At 44.6% G+C, this 16,342-nt stretch overlaps 1 protein-coding gene across 1 annotated transcript; it reads left to right on the top strand.

Annotated features, from left to right (window-relative positions):
* The first annotated feature begins 3,884 nt into the window (after positions 1-3,884).
* LOC132386696 (zinc finger protein 229-like) lies at positions 3,885-15,954 on the top strand. The gene is made up of 2 exons (XM_059959053.1): positions 3,885-3,951; positions 9,130-15,954. Exon 2 carries the CDS (start codon positions 9,541-9,543, stop codon positions 10,762-10,764), a length of 1,224 nt encoding a protein of 407 aa, XP_059815036.1. The 5' UTR covers positions 3,885-3,951; positions 9,130-9,540; the 3' UTR covers positions 10,765-15,954.
* Positions 15,955-16,342: the final 388 nt, after the last annotated feature.

The following is a 16,342-nucleotide window of genomic DNA, read 5'->3' as shown; positions in this document are numbered from 1 at the left end:
AGACACCCCTCCCCCAACTCCACTCTTTCTGCCTCACCATCAGACTGGGACATTTCACATCTCGCTGCCTCCGCCAGGACATTAAACTGTGAACAACTGTGGTCAGGGACTGATCTCTGTGCTACTCCAAACGCTACCTCCTTCCAGTCTGAAAACGACCCACTCATCCAGACACACACTACCGGCAGTTTATCGATCTCCAACGAAAAAGCCTAATCACCTACTCCTGATGTTCAATACCATTGCTGACTCTGAGTTTACCACCGTCAAATGCCGGGAGGGACATAATAATCAGAAAGTCTCTGGTCACAGCCGTGTAAATAAAATGTGATCTCAGTGGGTGTGTGGCGCATGCTCAGAATGTGAAGGAGACAGACAAACTGAGCCAAGTCACAGACTGATGAAGGGGAGGAATGATCCATTTTGATACAGAGCGGGAGGCAGAGAGTTTGATATTGTTCCTGATGCCGGAACTGTGGCCAGTTAGAAGATGAAGTCTTGTCCCCCCAAGTTGTTTTGAGTTGTGACAGTGTTTTTCTCAGAAGACACCATGGAAACTAAATAATCTGAGTGGAAATGTTGTCCTTCACCCACCGACGTGCTTTGTAAGCTTTTAGCCGTGTAGGAAAGTCAAAGGATTTGTGTATGGGAATCACAAACACAACAGCACGATATTTCCGCTGTATCTGTCAGTTCACCAGCGCTTGAATGCCGCCGATCCTTGAATGTGGAGGCGGAGATGCTGGAGAAGTCAGCGCCCCACTCGCGACAAGGAGAGCCCGAACACGTGTCCATGTCCGTGATCTGATTGGATACATCGCCATGACGTTCAGAGCACTGTGACGTCATTCACCGGCTTTCGTTTTGGAAGGGATTCAGTCGGGCATCGCAGATACACTAAAAGCTTCGCACTGGGAGCGGCCGTTCACCTGCTCCGTGTGTGCGAAGAGACTCATTCAGTTAATCCAACTTGTGATGCTCCGGTGAGTTCACAATAAATAGAGGCCACATTTCTGTCCGGAGTGAGCAAAGAGTTTTACTCAATCATCCCAGCTGCTGCAATACCAGCAACTTCATATCAGGGAGGAAGTTCAAATCAGCTCCGTGTTAAATGTTTAACCATCACGGTGACTGAAGGCAGCTGCAGGTTCATGAGGGACTGTCACTGTCAGATTCTGCAGTTCTTGCGGCTGCTCATCGCACCCAGGACTGAACCCTGGTCACTGAGCATTGGAGGAGTCGGTTCTGCTGATGTTAGCCTTAAACTAGACTGGTGTTTAATATTGTGGATCTGTGAATGATAAATCAGTTCTGTATCAAATCCCGTGTCTCGCTTGAGAGGTCCACTCAGCCCAGCTGGTCCCTGCCCATGTTTCTGTTCCATATCAGTATATGAAAATCTATCCCTGCCGCTCCCCTCTCACTCTCCCTGAGATGACAGGTTGCAACTAGTCACCACTCCGTGGGATAGGAGATTTCCCTTGACTGTCTAGAATCACAGAAATCTACAACAATGTTGTACCGACCATGTAACTTACTCTAGAAATTGCTTAAAATTACCCTACCGCATAGCCATCTATTTTCCTAAGCTCCATGTACCTATCCAAGAGTCTCTTAACAGACCCTTTTGTATCCGCCTCTACCACCGTCGCTGGCGGTGCGTTCCACACTCACACCACTCTTTGCTTAAAAAACTTAGCTCTGACATCTCCTCTGTACCTACTCTCATGCAGCGTAAACCAATTCCCCCTCATGTTAGCCGTTTCTGCCCTGGGAAAAAGCCTCTGGCTATCCGCACGACCGATGCCTCTCATCATCTTAGACACCTGCATGAATTTCCTGCATGATTTTCTCCGGCTGAACAAGACGATGAGCTCACTGTGGCTGTGACGTTGTTCAGGGCTCTGGACGAAGTTGGTTAAACTCCTTCTTCCCTGCTCTTTTCAATGTTTTAGGTAATTTTCACCAATTTTAAAGGACTGTGCCTCAGACAGCACAATTGTTACGTACCAGCAGCAATAGGTCACTATTGGAGTCTGGTTTCGATGTTAAAACCACTATCTTTATTAGTATTGTGACGGGGTCCTGACTTGCCCATCCGAACTGTGTTTTTGAAAAGAGAGAGGGAGATGTTGTTCAACACCGAACACCTTGTTGGAGAGAGAGAGGGAGGGAGGGAGGGAGGGAGAGAGAGAGAGAGAGAGAGAGAGAGAGAGAGAGAGAGAGAGAGAGAGAGAGAGAGAGAGAGAGAGAGAGAGAGAGAGAGAGTGCTCGGAGATGGTGTTATGCTTTCTCTGCAAGCTTGTTGACACTTTTACAAGGACACTGTCAGCTTCTGTGTTCTTACAGAGAGAGAAGGGAGGAACTGTTTGATGGACAGCTGGGGCTCAGCACGGTGAGATAAGTAGGAGGTCCGCTGATAGACCTCCAGACACATGGTTTTGGACACTGAATGAGCTTTGTTGTGTCCACAGAAAAAGGTGGGTTTTGGAAGATCGATCCGGAGCATCGATCAGTGGCTCTCGCAGTGTGAAAAGGCTGTGACCGGTGGGGAGTTATTCGTGTGTCCATCCCTCGCCTGGGTTAATAACTCCACCACAGAAGAACGGTCCCGTTTGTAGTGTCACAGTCGGTGACTTCTAAAGGATTTCGGAGGACGACGGGACTATCGACGGCGTCAGCTTACCTGAAGACTCAAAACTCTCCCTCTCTCTCTCCATCACTACTCGACTCAATCCCACGAACTGAACCGAACTTCACTCATCACCGTAAGACGGTATCCATTCACCCCGAGGCGTGAAGAAGCTTGACTTTCCTACTTACTTACACACACACACACACACACACACACAATTATTGCTAACCTGTTTGATATATCTGCATTTATATTGCTGTATAGCGTAGTTACTAATAAAGGGAATGTAGAGAGAAGGCAATTACGAAGAATTCCACACACATTCCACGCTGGGTAAACGAAATAACAGTCGCCAAAGATCTTATCCGTCGATTAGTTCCGAAATCCACTTAGAAATATCACCAGGTGACAGTCACAGGAATATCGTCTTCAAGTGATTACCACAGAACACCCCGATTCCAGGTAAGGGCCAACAAAAGTGATATCACAGGATACTCCAGCAAATCCACACATATGGATGATACGAAGTGACAGTCACACATCCGTTGTGCACTGCGTGCCGATGATGAGATTAACCCAACCTTTTGGGCATGGAAGAGTTGCAGCCTATAGCAGTCACACGCTGAAGTTCCAACAGCTTGTCTCCCTCTCCCGCTCCCGCTGCCGCAGCTTGTTCCTGACGTCACAGCCCCGCCTCACTCAGCCACTTAAAGCGACACTCACAGTAAACGAACCTGCGGTCTCGAAATACAATGCACCTCTAAAGTCTGACAGCAGACTAGCGAGTGAATCTTCGATGGTGCAGAGTCAGAAACCGAAGATTTGCCAGCCTGAGTCAGGGGTTAAAAGTGAAAGATTAGAAGCATTTGGAAACTGGTTGATTGAAAAAAAAGGTGGTTAATTTCTGCAAAACACAGGTGGAAATCAACAGATAAGGCAGAAATTTTGGAGAGGAATACATAGAAAATGTTTTCTCAGTATTTCCAGCAACTGCAGAATCTCCTATGTTTTATATCTGCATTTTACTTTGGCATTAGATACACGTTGATATTGAGTATATTGCTTATGGGAGCCGCTTTCTGCGTTAAAACAGCTGCAGATTTTTTCTATACCCAAGATAAAAAAAAATGAGTTATGGACATTGAACCGGTGCTTGCAGAAATCTTTAATGGCACCGTGATTACCCATAGGGCAATTCGTTCAGAATTTCGCCGGCGCTGAAGCGCCGATGAAATGCGCAGGCGTCAGGCTGAGGCCGTCCCTGAGTTTCACGCATGCGCGCAGTGCACAGAAGGATTTGAAAATGTCGGTTGCAGGTAAGAGCGATTAACCGTGTTTTTATCTTAAATACCGACTTCAGGATAATTCCTCTGAATTTCGGACACCGTGGGCAGCAATCCCGGGACAGTCCTGTCCTCTTCCCTCTCTCTCAGCCCCACGATCCGTACACGGGCCCCGGGGAGCTTCCGGCTGATGAGGGAATGGGAACCGATGGATCTCTCAGACAGAGCTGAGCTCGAGCTATCTAAATGCAAGGATTAGGAACTCGGAGAAAGGGAACAAAATCTTTTACATCAGCAGTTGAGAAAATCACCTTTGTTCTACCTCCAATCACTAACAAGAGAAAATCTGCAGATGCTGGAATTCCAAGCAACACACACAAAATGCCGGAGGAACTCAGCATTAGTACTCTTTTCCGTAGATGCTGCCTGGCCTGCTGAGCTCCTCCAGTATTTTGTGTGTGTTGCTTCCTCTACCTCCTCTTGCTCTGGACTTTTCTACCGGTAAGAACATGTTTTGTCCCATTCTCTCTGGGTACATTATGATATCAAACACCTTTGCCCTGGGCAACAAGTAGCTTTCACTTCACAAATGTGCCAGACTCCAGTGAGACAGACTACTGCCCTTCCCTTCATATTCATTGGGATTTCATTCACTGAGTTCACCACCGTCAGTCATTGGGGACGGGTTCAGGGGGAATATATATGTAGAACACAGAAACTAGTGATGCCTGTTTGCATTTTGGTGATGCAAAAGTTGCTGGAGAATTTGCAAGTGGGAAGAAGTGGAGTGATATTTGGAAATCTGACTTCTTAAAGCGTAATTTAGCAAGCAAACCACATATGGACAATGTGCAAAAGCTTTGGTGAGAAACTCCTGCATTTCCTGTTACAGGCCTGCTACATAGGTTGTGTGAGAGTGCAGATGAACTCGATCAAACCCAGAGGAGATCAAAGTTCCTATTGACAGTGATTTGCTAGCTGTGAAAATGAATACCTCTCTATATAAAATTCACTGTGCACATCTTGTCACTGGGTAAAAAATACACAGTACAAGATTTATCTGCACACTGGTTATTACAAATTAGAGGGTTATTCGAGGGAAGGAGGGGAGACCTGTAGTGTCCCTGATGCCCTCCCCTACAAGATGTGCATCCAGCTGCAACTTGTAACCCTGCACTTCAATGAGCTGCTTGAAATGGGTGAATTCCATATCATCCAGCAGTTGGAAGGGGTGATAGATATGACATGAAGAGAGGTGAGTTACTCCCAAGGTGCAGGACACAGGAAACTGGGTGAGAGTCAGGAAGGGGAATGAGGTTAAATAGGCATCGCAGAGTACTCTTGTGGCCATTTCACACAACAACAGGTGGACCACTTCAGAAGCTGTGGGGGGAATGACCTGGCAGAGGAAAGTCAAAAGACTGATAGGGGATTCGTTAGTTAGAGGAACAGAACAAGAGGGGATGAATATCCTAGTGGTAAGACTTGCTAGTGATAGTGAGCAGGGGAGGGGGTGATGTGGTTAAAATAAGTTGTAGGGGGAATGGGAGCCAGAATGACAGAACAGATAGTGGAGAGGGTGAATTGATTTGACTTTATTAGATACATATTTCATAAACATGAGGAGTAGAAATATATACCTTACATCATCTAAATGGGCAATGTGTAATTTATAGTAATTTATAATAGATAGTTTGTACATAGGACAGTCAATATAACATCGAAATGCAATTGTATCAGCATGAATTAATCAGACTGATGGCCTGGTGGAAGATGATGTCCCGGGGCCTGCTGCTCCTTTGGCTGTGGTACCATTTCCTGGATGGTAGCAGCAGGAACAGTTTGTGGTTCTGGTGAATTGGGCCTGTTTGTCCCTGGTATTCGTTGGGCCCTTTTTACACACCTGTCTGTGTAAATGTACTGAATCATGGAAAGTAGATTGTGCAATGTATAATTTCCTTGTTTATATTTAGAGAGATTTTTTGGTGTATAAAATGATGAGGGGTATTGAGCGTGTGAGTGGCCAGAGGAGTGTTTTTTCCCCAGGGTTGAAATGGTTAATGCCGCTTTTCCACACTCCCATAGATCCTTTGTCCATCTCCTGAGTAAATAGAGATGGAAAAATATTTAAGATCTCCCCCATCTGCTTTGTTTCCACACGTGGATTGCCATTCCGGTCTTCCATAGGACCAACTTTGTGCCTTGCAATCCTTTTGCTCTTAATCTATCACGAGAATCCCTGAGGATTATCCTTCACCTTTTCTGTGACAGCAACCTCATGCCATCTTTTAGCCATCCTGATTGATTTCTTATGTGTTCTCTTGCATTTCTTATACTCCATAAGAAACTGACTGCCTATCCCTGTTATGCAATTCCATTTTGTGCTTTACCAGGGTCTCAATATCTCGTGCAATCCAAGTTTCCCTACAGTTTCTATCTTTACCTTTTATTCTGACATACCCGCTTACTACTTTCAAAATTTCGCTTTGAAGCCTCCCATTTACCAAGCACACCTTTGCCATAAAGCAGCCTGTCCCAGTCCACAGTTGCCAGATCCTTGTGTTGATTCCAGGTGTTGATCCATGCCCTGAACACATCAGCCTTTCCTATGCTGCTCCTTGTATTGAAATATACAGGGCTCAGCATATTCACTGCACCATGCTCAACTTTTTCATTCCTGACTTTGTCTGAGGCCTGAACAACATCTGTCTCCAAAAACTCTCCACTATCTGTTCTGTTATTCAGGCTCCCATTCCCCCTGCAACTTTAGTTTAACCCTCCTTACCCCCACCTCCCACCATGCAGATCTATAACCCCTTTGGCTTTCCTCTCCCAGATCAATAAAAAGGAGGTGCATACCAGGTACAGGCAGAGAGGAACAAATGGGGTACTTATGAAATACAGGAAATTCAAGTGAACACTTATGAAAGAAATAAAGGCATGAGGTTGCCCCAGCAGACAAGGTGAAGGAGAATCCTCAGGGATTCTGCAGATATGTTAAGAGCAAAAAGATTGAAAGGGAAAAAATTAATTCTCTGGAAGATCAGAATGGTAATCCATATAAAGGGATAACATAGACTTGGGGAGATTTTTTTTGCATCCGTATTTACTCAAGAGATGAACACAGAGTCTATAGAAGTGAGGCAAAGCCGCATCAACTTCATGGACCCTGTACAGATTACAGAGGTGGAGGGGTTTGAGGCAAATTAGTGTGGATCAATCCCCAGGGCCTGACAAGTTGATCACTAGGACCCTGCAGAAGACAAGTGCAGAAATTATCGGGGCCTTAGCACAGGTATTTAAATCATCCTTAGTGACAGGTGAGGTACTGGAGGATTGGAGGACAGACAATGTTGTTCTGCTGTTCAAGAAAGGCTGTAAAAATAAACTAGGAAATAATACGTCGGTGGGCTTGACATCAGAACTGGGAAAGTTATTGGAATGTGTGTGCAGGAACCAAGTATATACTGTAAGTATTTGGATAGGTGTGGACTGATAAAGGATAGACAGCATGGCTCTAGCCAATCTTATAGAGTATCTCAAGGAAGTTATCAGGAAAGTGGATGAAGGCAAGGCAGTGGATGTTGTCTACATGGACTTTAGCAAGGCACTTGACAAAGTCTCATATGGGAGGTTGGTCAAGAAGGTTCAGTCACTCAGCATTCAAGATGAGACAGTAAATTGGATGAGAATTTGGGAGAAGCCAGAGTGTGGTAGCAGATGGTTGCCTCTCTGACTGGAGACCTCTGACCAGTGGTTACCACAGTGATCAGTGCTGGATCTGTTGTTGTTTATCATCTATATCAGTAATCTGGATGATAGTGTGGTTAACTGGATCAGCAAATTTGTGGATGACAACAAGACTGGGGGTTTAGCGGACTGCGAGAAGACTATCAAGGCTTGCAGTGTCATCTGGACCAGGTGGGAAAATGGTTTTAGAAATGGAAAATGGAATTTAATGCAGTCCAGTGTGAGTTGTTGCACTTTGGTCTGACCTACCAAGGGAGGTCTTTCACAGTGACTGATCGGGCACGGAGGAGTGTTGTAGAAGAAAGGGACCTGGGAATACAAGTCCTTAATTCACTGAAAGTGGTATCACAGGTAGATAGGGATGGAAAGAATGATTTCAGCCCATTGCCCTTCATGAATCAAAGTACTGATAACAAGAGATGGATGTTATGTTGACTTCTAGAAAACATTGGTGAGGCCTAATTTGAAGTATTGTGTGCAGTTTTGGTCACCCACCTACAGGAAAGATGTAAAAGAAGTTCAGAGATTTCAGAGAAATTTCACAAGGATGTTGCCATGTCTGGAGGATTTGAGTTATAAGGAAAGATTGAACAAATCAGGACTTTATTCCTTGGAATGCAGAAGATTGAGGTGAGATTTGATTGTGATAGAGAGGCACAGATAGTGTTAATGCAAGCTGGCTTTTTCCATGAAGATTGGATGGGACAACAACCAGAGACCATGGGTTCAGGGTGAAAGGTGAAATGTTAAGGGGAACATGAGGGGAATCTTCTTCACACAGACGGTCATTCGGCTGTGGAATGAGCAGCCAGCACAAGTGGTGCATGCGAGCTCGATTTCAAAACTTAAGAGGTTTGTGTTGGTACCTGGATGGTAGAGGTGTGGGAGTGGGCTGTTTAAATAGTTCAGCACAAACTAGATGGCCCAAAGTGTCTGTTTCTGTGTTCAAATTTTTTATGATTGTGACAAGAACCTGAAATAATACAAAAATTCACTCTAACCCATTTTGACAGCTGTGTGAACCAACCAGTCATTTCAGCAGGAATTTTTTATATGGCGTTAAAACTGTGGCACTTTAAGTTAATAATACATAAAAGAAGATCCCAGCTGCACGTCAAAAAAAACTATTTGTGTGAGAGTGTTTCAGTTACTGTGGGGCCAGGAACCCATGCAGCTCAGTGGGAACAGGGAATTATACCAATGGGGAGAGTCAAACTGAGCCAAGGCACAGATTGGAGATGGCAGAAATGCCCCATTCTTATAGAGACAGGAAGAACATCGGGGAATTGATGGTCATTCCAGATGCCAGCACTCTGCCCAGTCAGGAGATGATTTCTCTGTCCAACTTGGGTAGAACCTCACTGTAACAGTGTGATACCAGATCAAACTTTGGCAACTCAAGTAATGTCATCTGAAATGTTGTCCTACACCCATTGATGGATTTTGTAAATCTTTTTACAGGTTAAAAATGAGAAGGAATTCGTCTCCAGGAAGCTCAAGCACGGCACAACAGTTTTGTTGTCTCTGTCTAGATATTTAAGAAGTGGAGCAAGGATCCAATTGACCATCCTTCCTGCTCAGACTGTGGGGAGGGATTCTCTCGGTCATCTGACCAACTCGCAAGCCCGTCACTTTACACAGGAGAAAGGCCTTTCACCTGCTCAGACAGTGGGAATGGATTCACTCGGTTATCACAATTGAAGGTACATCAGCAAGTTCACACTGGGCAAGGCCATTCACCTGTTCTGTGTGTGAGAAAAGGTTTAGTTGGTCATCCCACCTGTGGACACACCAATCAGTTCACACCACACTGGGCAGAGGCTGGTCATCTGCTGAATTTCTGGGAAAGGATTCACTCAGTCATCTGACCTAATGGCTCACCAGCCACTTCACACTGGGGAGAAGCCATTCACCTGCTCAGAGTGTGGGAAGGGATTCACTCAGTCATCCCACCTACGGAGTCACCAGCAAGTTCACACCGGGGAGAAGCCGTTCACCTGCTCAGTCTGTGGGAAGGGATTCACTCAGTTAGCTAACCTACAGAAACACCTGCGAGTTCACACTGGGGAGAAGCCATTCACCTGCTCAGAGTGTGGGAAGGGATTCACTCAGTCATCCCACCTACGGAGTCACCAGCAAGTTCACACCGGGGAGAAGCCGTTCACCTGCTCAGTCTGTGGGAAGGGATTCACTCAGTTAGCTAACCTACAGAATCACCTGCGAGTTCACACTGGGGAGAGGCCATTCACTTGCTCAGTCTGTGGGAAGGAATTCACTCATTTGTCCAACCTGCAGAGACATCAGCGAGTTCACAGTGGGGAGAGGCCGTTCACCTGCTCAGTCTGTGGGAAGAGATTCACTAATTTATCCAGCCTACAGAGACATCAGCGAGTTCTCAGTGGAGAGAGGCCGTTCACCTGCTCAGAATGTGGGAAGGGATTCACTCAGTCATCCCACCTACAGAGTCACCAGCGAGTTCACACCGGGGAGAAGCCGTTCACCTGCTCAGTCTGTGGGAAGGGATTCACTCAGTCATCCCACCTACAGAATCACCTGCGAGTTCACACTGGGGAGAGGCCATTCACTTGCTCAGTCTGTGGGAAGGAATTCACTCATTTATCCAGCCTACAGAGACATCAGCGAGTTCACACTGGGGAGAGGCCATTCACCTGCTCAGTCTGTGGGAAAGGATTCACTCTGTCATCTACCCTACTGGTACATCAGCGAGTTCACACTGGGGAGAGGCCGTTCACCTGCTCAGTCTGTGGGAAGGGGTTCATTCACTCTTACAACCTACAGAGACACCAGCGAGTTCACACTGGGGAGAGGCCATTCACCTGCTCAGAATGTGGGAGGAGATTTGCTGACTCTTCCACCCTGCAGAGACACCAGCGAGTTCACACTGGGGAGAGGCTTTTCACCTGCTCAGAATGTGGGAAAGGATTCACTCTGTCATCTAACCTACTGGTACATCAGCGAGTTCACACTGGGGAGAGGCCGTTCACCTGCTCAGTCTGTGGGAAGAGATTCACTCATTTATCCAGCCTACAGAGACATCAGCGAGTTCACACTAGAGAGAGGCCGTTCACCTGCTGAGAATGTGGGAAAGGATTCACACAGTCATCCCACCTACTGGCACACCTCTCAGCTCACAATGGGGAGTGGCCATTGTTATGCATCCCTAGGTTTTGTTTGCTGTGGACTTTCATTTTAAGAGAGAGAGAGGGAGAGATTAAAAAGACAAATCAGTCCAATTTGCAGCTTGTTTACATCGTGTGCAGCTTGTTTAGTTTTAACCAAGGACACAGACACTCAGAGACAGACAGAGACAAAGGAGGAAAAATGGAAGGGTCGAAACCAGGGAACTAGTGGCCAAGGGTCACTGTTTGGAACTTTCCTTTGCCCACAAGGGTGGATTCACCTTACATCGAATGTGTGGTTGTCACCTCATTTGATCCATAGGAGTGGATCTGATTTGGGATATCCTGTGGAGACCACTTATGTGTTACCCCTTGCCTGGCTGTGGTGTGGTAGTTCACTTGAAGATGATACCCCTTATGACAAGTCACTTCGGATGATAATTAGTATGTGGATTTGGAAGGATGACAGATAAAATCTACGGTGACTGTTGGTCTCGTTTTACCACCATGAAACCTGTGGAATACAACATAATTGCCTTCTCTCAACATTTACCCTGGATTACAAATATCTCTCTCTCATCACCTATTCTGTAGTTGAACTGAACTTTCATACTTTACCATCTCAAAACTCCAAGCCTTGTTTCCCCTGAGCTCAATAGTTTGGGAGATTTATTTCTACAGATTTATACACATAACACTCATGAGGAAATCTGCAGATGCTGGAAATTCAAACAACACACACAAAATGCTGGTGGAACCCAGCAAGCCAGGCAGCATCTATAAGGAGAAGAAATGTCAACGTTTCAAGCTGAGACCCTTCATCAGGACTAACTGAAAGGAAAGATACTAAGAGATTTGAAAGTAGTGGGGGGAGGGTGAAATGCAAAATGATAGGAGAAGTCTGGAGGTGGTGGGATGAAGCTAAGAGCTGGAAAGGTGATTGGCAAAAGTGATACAGAGCTGGAGATGGGAAAGGATAATTGGACAGGAGGCCTCGGGAGAAAGTAAGGTGCGGGGGAAGCACCAGAGAGACATGGAAAACAGGCAAACAATTAAATATGTCAGTGATGGGGTAAGAAGTGGAAGAGGGGCATTAACAGAAGTTAGAGAAGTCAATGTTCATCCCATCAGGTTGGAGGCTACCCAGCCGGTATATAAGGTGTTATTCCTCCAACCTGAGTTTGGATTAATTTTGACAGTAGAGGAGGCCATGGATAGACATATCAGAATGGGAATGGGATGTGGAAATAAAATGTGTGGCCACTGGGAGTAGTCTGTTGCTGCTGGTTCGTTTCTAAAGCGTTATGGTTTGTAACAAAATGGGGCCTGCGTCTGGGATATGAACAAATTTAAGGATTGATTTAATATCGATTTCATTGGATAAATCCCTTTTGATTTATTTGTGTGTGGAAAATCAGCAGCAATGGATGTTGATAGATATCTGGAAGTGTGAACCTCTCAGGCATTAGAGGACACCAGAAGGATTGAGTTATTGAGTATTGCTAAAGTGTTAATACTTGCTAAGGTGAAATTGACAATGAGGAGGGCACAGATGCAGAGGATAATAGCTGAACATTATGTATCTGAGGATGTGTTTAAAGTGGAGGAGTTGGAGGTGTTTCCTGAAAGTAAACCTAGTGAGCTTGAGCTCCAGTGCAAGTTAGAAAAATTAAAGATGGAGGCAGAGGCAATTTCAGGCTGGAGAGACAGAAAAGCAGTAAGAAAATTCTCTTACAAAGTGTAATTAAGGGGAAGGCTTAGCAAGCCTATTCTGCTTTGACAGTAGCTGAAGCAGCTGATTATTTACTTATTTATGCTGCCCCAGTCATCGCCACTGGGCTATAAATGTGCAGGAGCAGTGTGTGGTTCAGTGCTTTGCTCAAGGACACACACGTTGCCTCGGCTGAGGCTCGAACTCAGAACTTTCAGATCGCTAGTTCAACACCTTAACCACATGGTCACACACCACACATTATGACCTAGTGAAACAGGCTGTGCTGAAAGCTTACGAGTTGGTCCCAGAAGCAGACAGGCAAAAGTTTAGAAATCTGTGAACCAGACATACAGAATTTGCTTATGAGAAATTTGTGTCTTTTGACCACTGGTGCACATCTGAACATGTAAATGATGATTTTTACAGCTTGAAAGAGTTGGTTTTAATTGAAGAATTCAGAAGGTGTGTCCCTGATGACAGAAAGATGTATTTAGATGGAAATGATGCTGCCACTATGCAGGAATCTGCTGGATTAGCAGATCAGTTTGCTTTAACTCATAAAGTTATGTTTACCCTGAATAAGAGTTTCCAAAAGGTACTTGTCAAGATTTGGGTAAACCTAATGAGCTCACCCCAGTGGCCTATACCTGCATTCGGTGAACCCTTTTTCGAAAGTTATAGTGGATTGTGTTGGCCCATTGCCAAAGACCAAAGCTGGCCATCAGTATCTGCTAACTATTCTGTGTACTGCAACCAGATTCCCAGAGGCAATGCCTCTCAGAAATATTAAAGCTAAAACTGTGGCGAGGGCTCTTACCAAGATTTTCACATTATTCGATTTGTCTAAAGAAATCCAGTCTGCTCAAGGATGTAATTTTACATCTGGATTATTCCAACAGGTAGTTTCTGAACTGGGAGCAAAACAAATTGCATCATCTGCGTACCATACAGAATCACAAGGGGCTTTAGAAAGATTTCATTCTACCCTCAAAACAATGATTAAGACATACTGTGTTGAAAATGGAAAAGACTGGAATGAAGGAATACATTTGCTTTTGTCCACAGAAAGAGAGTCAGTACAGGAATCACTGGGCTTTACTCCATTTGAAATTGTATTTGGTCGCAGAATGACCTTTGACCTTGTTAAAAGAAACAGTGGATTTATGGGGATGTACATGTTAACTCGTTAGACTATGTTTTGATCTTCAAAAATAAACTACACAAAACCTGTAGTCCAGTGAGACAAAACTTAAAAATTTCTCAAAACAAAATGAAGTGTTGGTTTGATAACAGGGCTCGAGAAAGAAAATACCAGGTGGGAGATAAGGTGCTTGCCTTATGTTGACGAATCCACTTCAGGCGAAATTCAATAGACCGTATGAGATAGTCTCTCAAATTAATGATGTGAATTATGTAATTAAAACACCCGACTGACGTAAACTAACACAGGTGGTACACATAAATATGATAAAACCTTTTTTGAACAAGTAGGTACCATCTGTGTGTGTTGTTGTCAAAACAAATGAAACTGGCAACCCTGAGAATGAAACAATTGACTGGTCTGAGACTTTTATCAAGCCAAACATGGTCCCAGTTAGGTTAATGAACTCGGTTGTTCCAGAAAACATTGCTAACAGGTTGTCTCATCTGCAGCCAAAGCAACAACAACAGCTGAAGGAATTATTTTTGAAGTTTAAAGATTTATTTCCCTTTGTTCCCAAGCAAACCACGGTCGTAGTACATGATGTAGATGTTGGTCAAGCTAAACTGATTAAACAACACCCAAATTGCATGAACGTAGAAAAGTGTAAATTGGCTGACCAGGGAATTGAGTATGTGCTGGAGAATGGTATTATTAGGCCTTCAAAATGAGATTGGAGTCACCCTGCATTATTGTGCCCAAACCTGATGGTAGTGTTAGATTTTGCACTGATTATAGAAAGGTAAATGCAGTAACAAAAACAGATACCTATCCTATCCCTAGAGTGGATGATTGCATCGATAAGGCTGGAAAAGCTAATTTCTTACAACGATTGATCTGTTGAAAGGGTATTGGGGTGTGTTCCATTGATGGACAGAGGTAGAGAAATTTCTGCATTTGTGACACCATCTGGGTTGTATGAATACAATGTTTTGCCTTTTGGAAGGAAAAATGCTCCAGGAGCATCCCAGAGAATGATTGATTTTGTAATTCGAGGGTGAGAACACACAGATACCTATATTGATGACTTAGCTACAGGGAGTGGCACTTGGGAAGAGCATATCTCTGCAGTAGAAAAGCTATTTGACAGGCTTTCCCAGGCCAGCCTTACAGTTTACTTGGCTAAGAGTGAATATGGCCATGCCAGTATGACCTGTCTTGGCTATGTTGTAGGTCAAAGCAAGTTGGCTCCTGTTCTGGCAAAACTCCCAGCAATTTCTCAAGTTCCTATTCTGACTGCTAAGAAGGCTCTTAGAAGGTTTCTGGGAATGGATGGATATTATCGTAAGAACTCTGCTGCTATCACTCTTCCTCTGACCAATCTCCTGAAGAAGCGTGAAAAGTTTGTTTGGACCGAGCCCTGTCAGGATGCATTTGATCGATTGTTATCAGTATTTGAGATTAGGCCAATCAATGTAGTGCTGTCAGCAAATTTAATTAGCAGATTGGAGCTGTGGGTGGCAACACAAGTCATGGGTGCACAGAGAGGAAAAGACAGGGCCAAAGTGACAACCCTGTGGGGTATGTGTGCTGAGGGTCAGAGAGACAGAGGAGATGGAGCCCACTCTTACTTCCTGCTGGTGATCTGACAGGAAGTCCAGGATCCAGCTACACAAGGCAGGGTGACGGCCAAGGTCTCTGAGCTCCATGTCGATTCTTCGCGCCTTTGTCTGACTACTGCTCTGCCCATGACTGCAAGGAACTTCAGAGAACTTTGGAGAGCAGAGAACATCAGAGAAACAAGTCTCCACTCCATGGACTCTTCCTACACTTCCCCTCCCTTGGAAAAGCAGGCCATTTACTCAAATAACCTCATAACCTGGACATTCTTGCTGCAAACCCACTCCCCCATCGGGGAAGAGATACAAAAGCCTTAACGTGCATAACACCAAGCTGAAGTATGCCTTCCTGTCTACAGCTATAGGCCAAATGAGTGATAAAATGGACTCGACCTCACAATGTAACTCGACGTGACCCTGCACCATATGTCTACCTGCACTGCACTTTCTCTGCAGCCACAATGCTTTCTTACAGTGATTATTTTGTTGTATATCAGCTCAATGTACTGTTGTAATGTATCCATCTGCGTGGATGGTACATCAGGCAAGATTTTCACTGTAGCTCAGTACATGATGATAATAAACAAATTTCCCATTTTAATTGTGTGGAAATATTAGACAGACTGAGCTTCTGCTCTGGAAGCTCAGAAGGAAACTGAACTGTTGTCATTTCTGTGGAAAGCAAATATATGGAAAATGCTTCAATCTCACATTGCGATCAGCGGTAACTGGGATCAGGTGACCGGTGGTGGGTCTCCCATATCAATATCAGAATCAGGTTTAATAGCACCGGCATGTGTCATGAAATTCGTTGTCCCTGCGGCAGCAGTAGAACCTGATTCAGAACAATAGATTTTAACAATTGTGATTTAAAATATGAATATACATATATATAGTACAAAAATGGAAAAAAATGTAATAAGCTATTTTAATTGTGTGGAGCAATTTGACTGACTAGGTGTTGCTTTGGAAATTCTGAAGTGAAGATGAACTAAACTTTACACATTTATGAGAAGCTCAGAGAAATAGAAAAGGCTAAATTCTCACATAAACGGGTCAG

The sequence above is a fragment of the Hypanus sabinus genome, unplaced genomic scaffold (assembly GCF_030144855.1).
Source record: "Hypanus sabinus isolate sHypSab1 unplaced genomic scaffold, sHypSab1.hap1 scaffold_126, whole genome shotgun sequence".
Taxonomy (NCBI): domain Eukaryota; kingdom Metazoa; phylum Chordata; class Chondrichthyes; order Myliobatiformes; family Dasyatidae; genus Hypanus; species Hypanus sabinus.
The sequence above is the reverse complement of the archived record's forward strand: the minus strand, read 5'-3'. Positions and strand labels throughout refer to the sequence as shown.

What these genes read in the sequence shown, in the direction of transcription:
- LOC132386696 (XM_059959053.1), top strand. Translation starts at nt 9,541, where the DNA reads ATGGCTCACCAGCCACTTCACACTGGGGAGAAGCCATTCACCTGCTCA.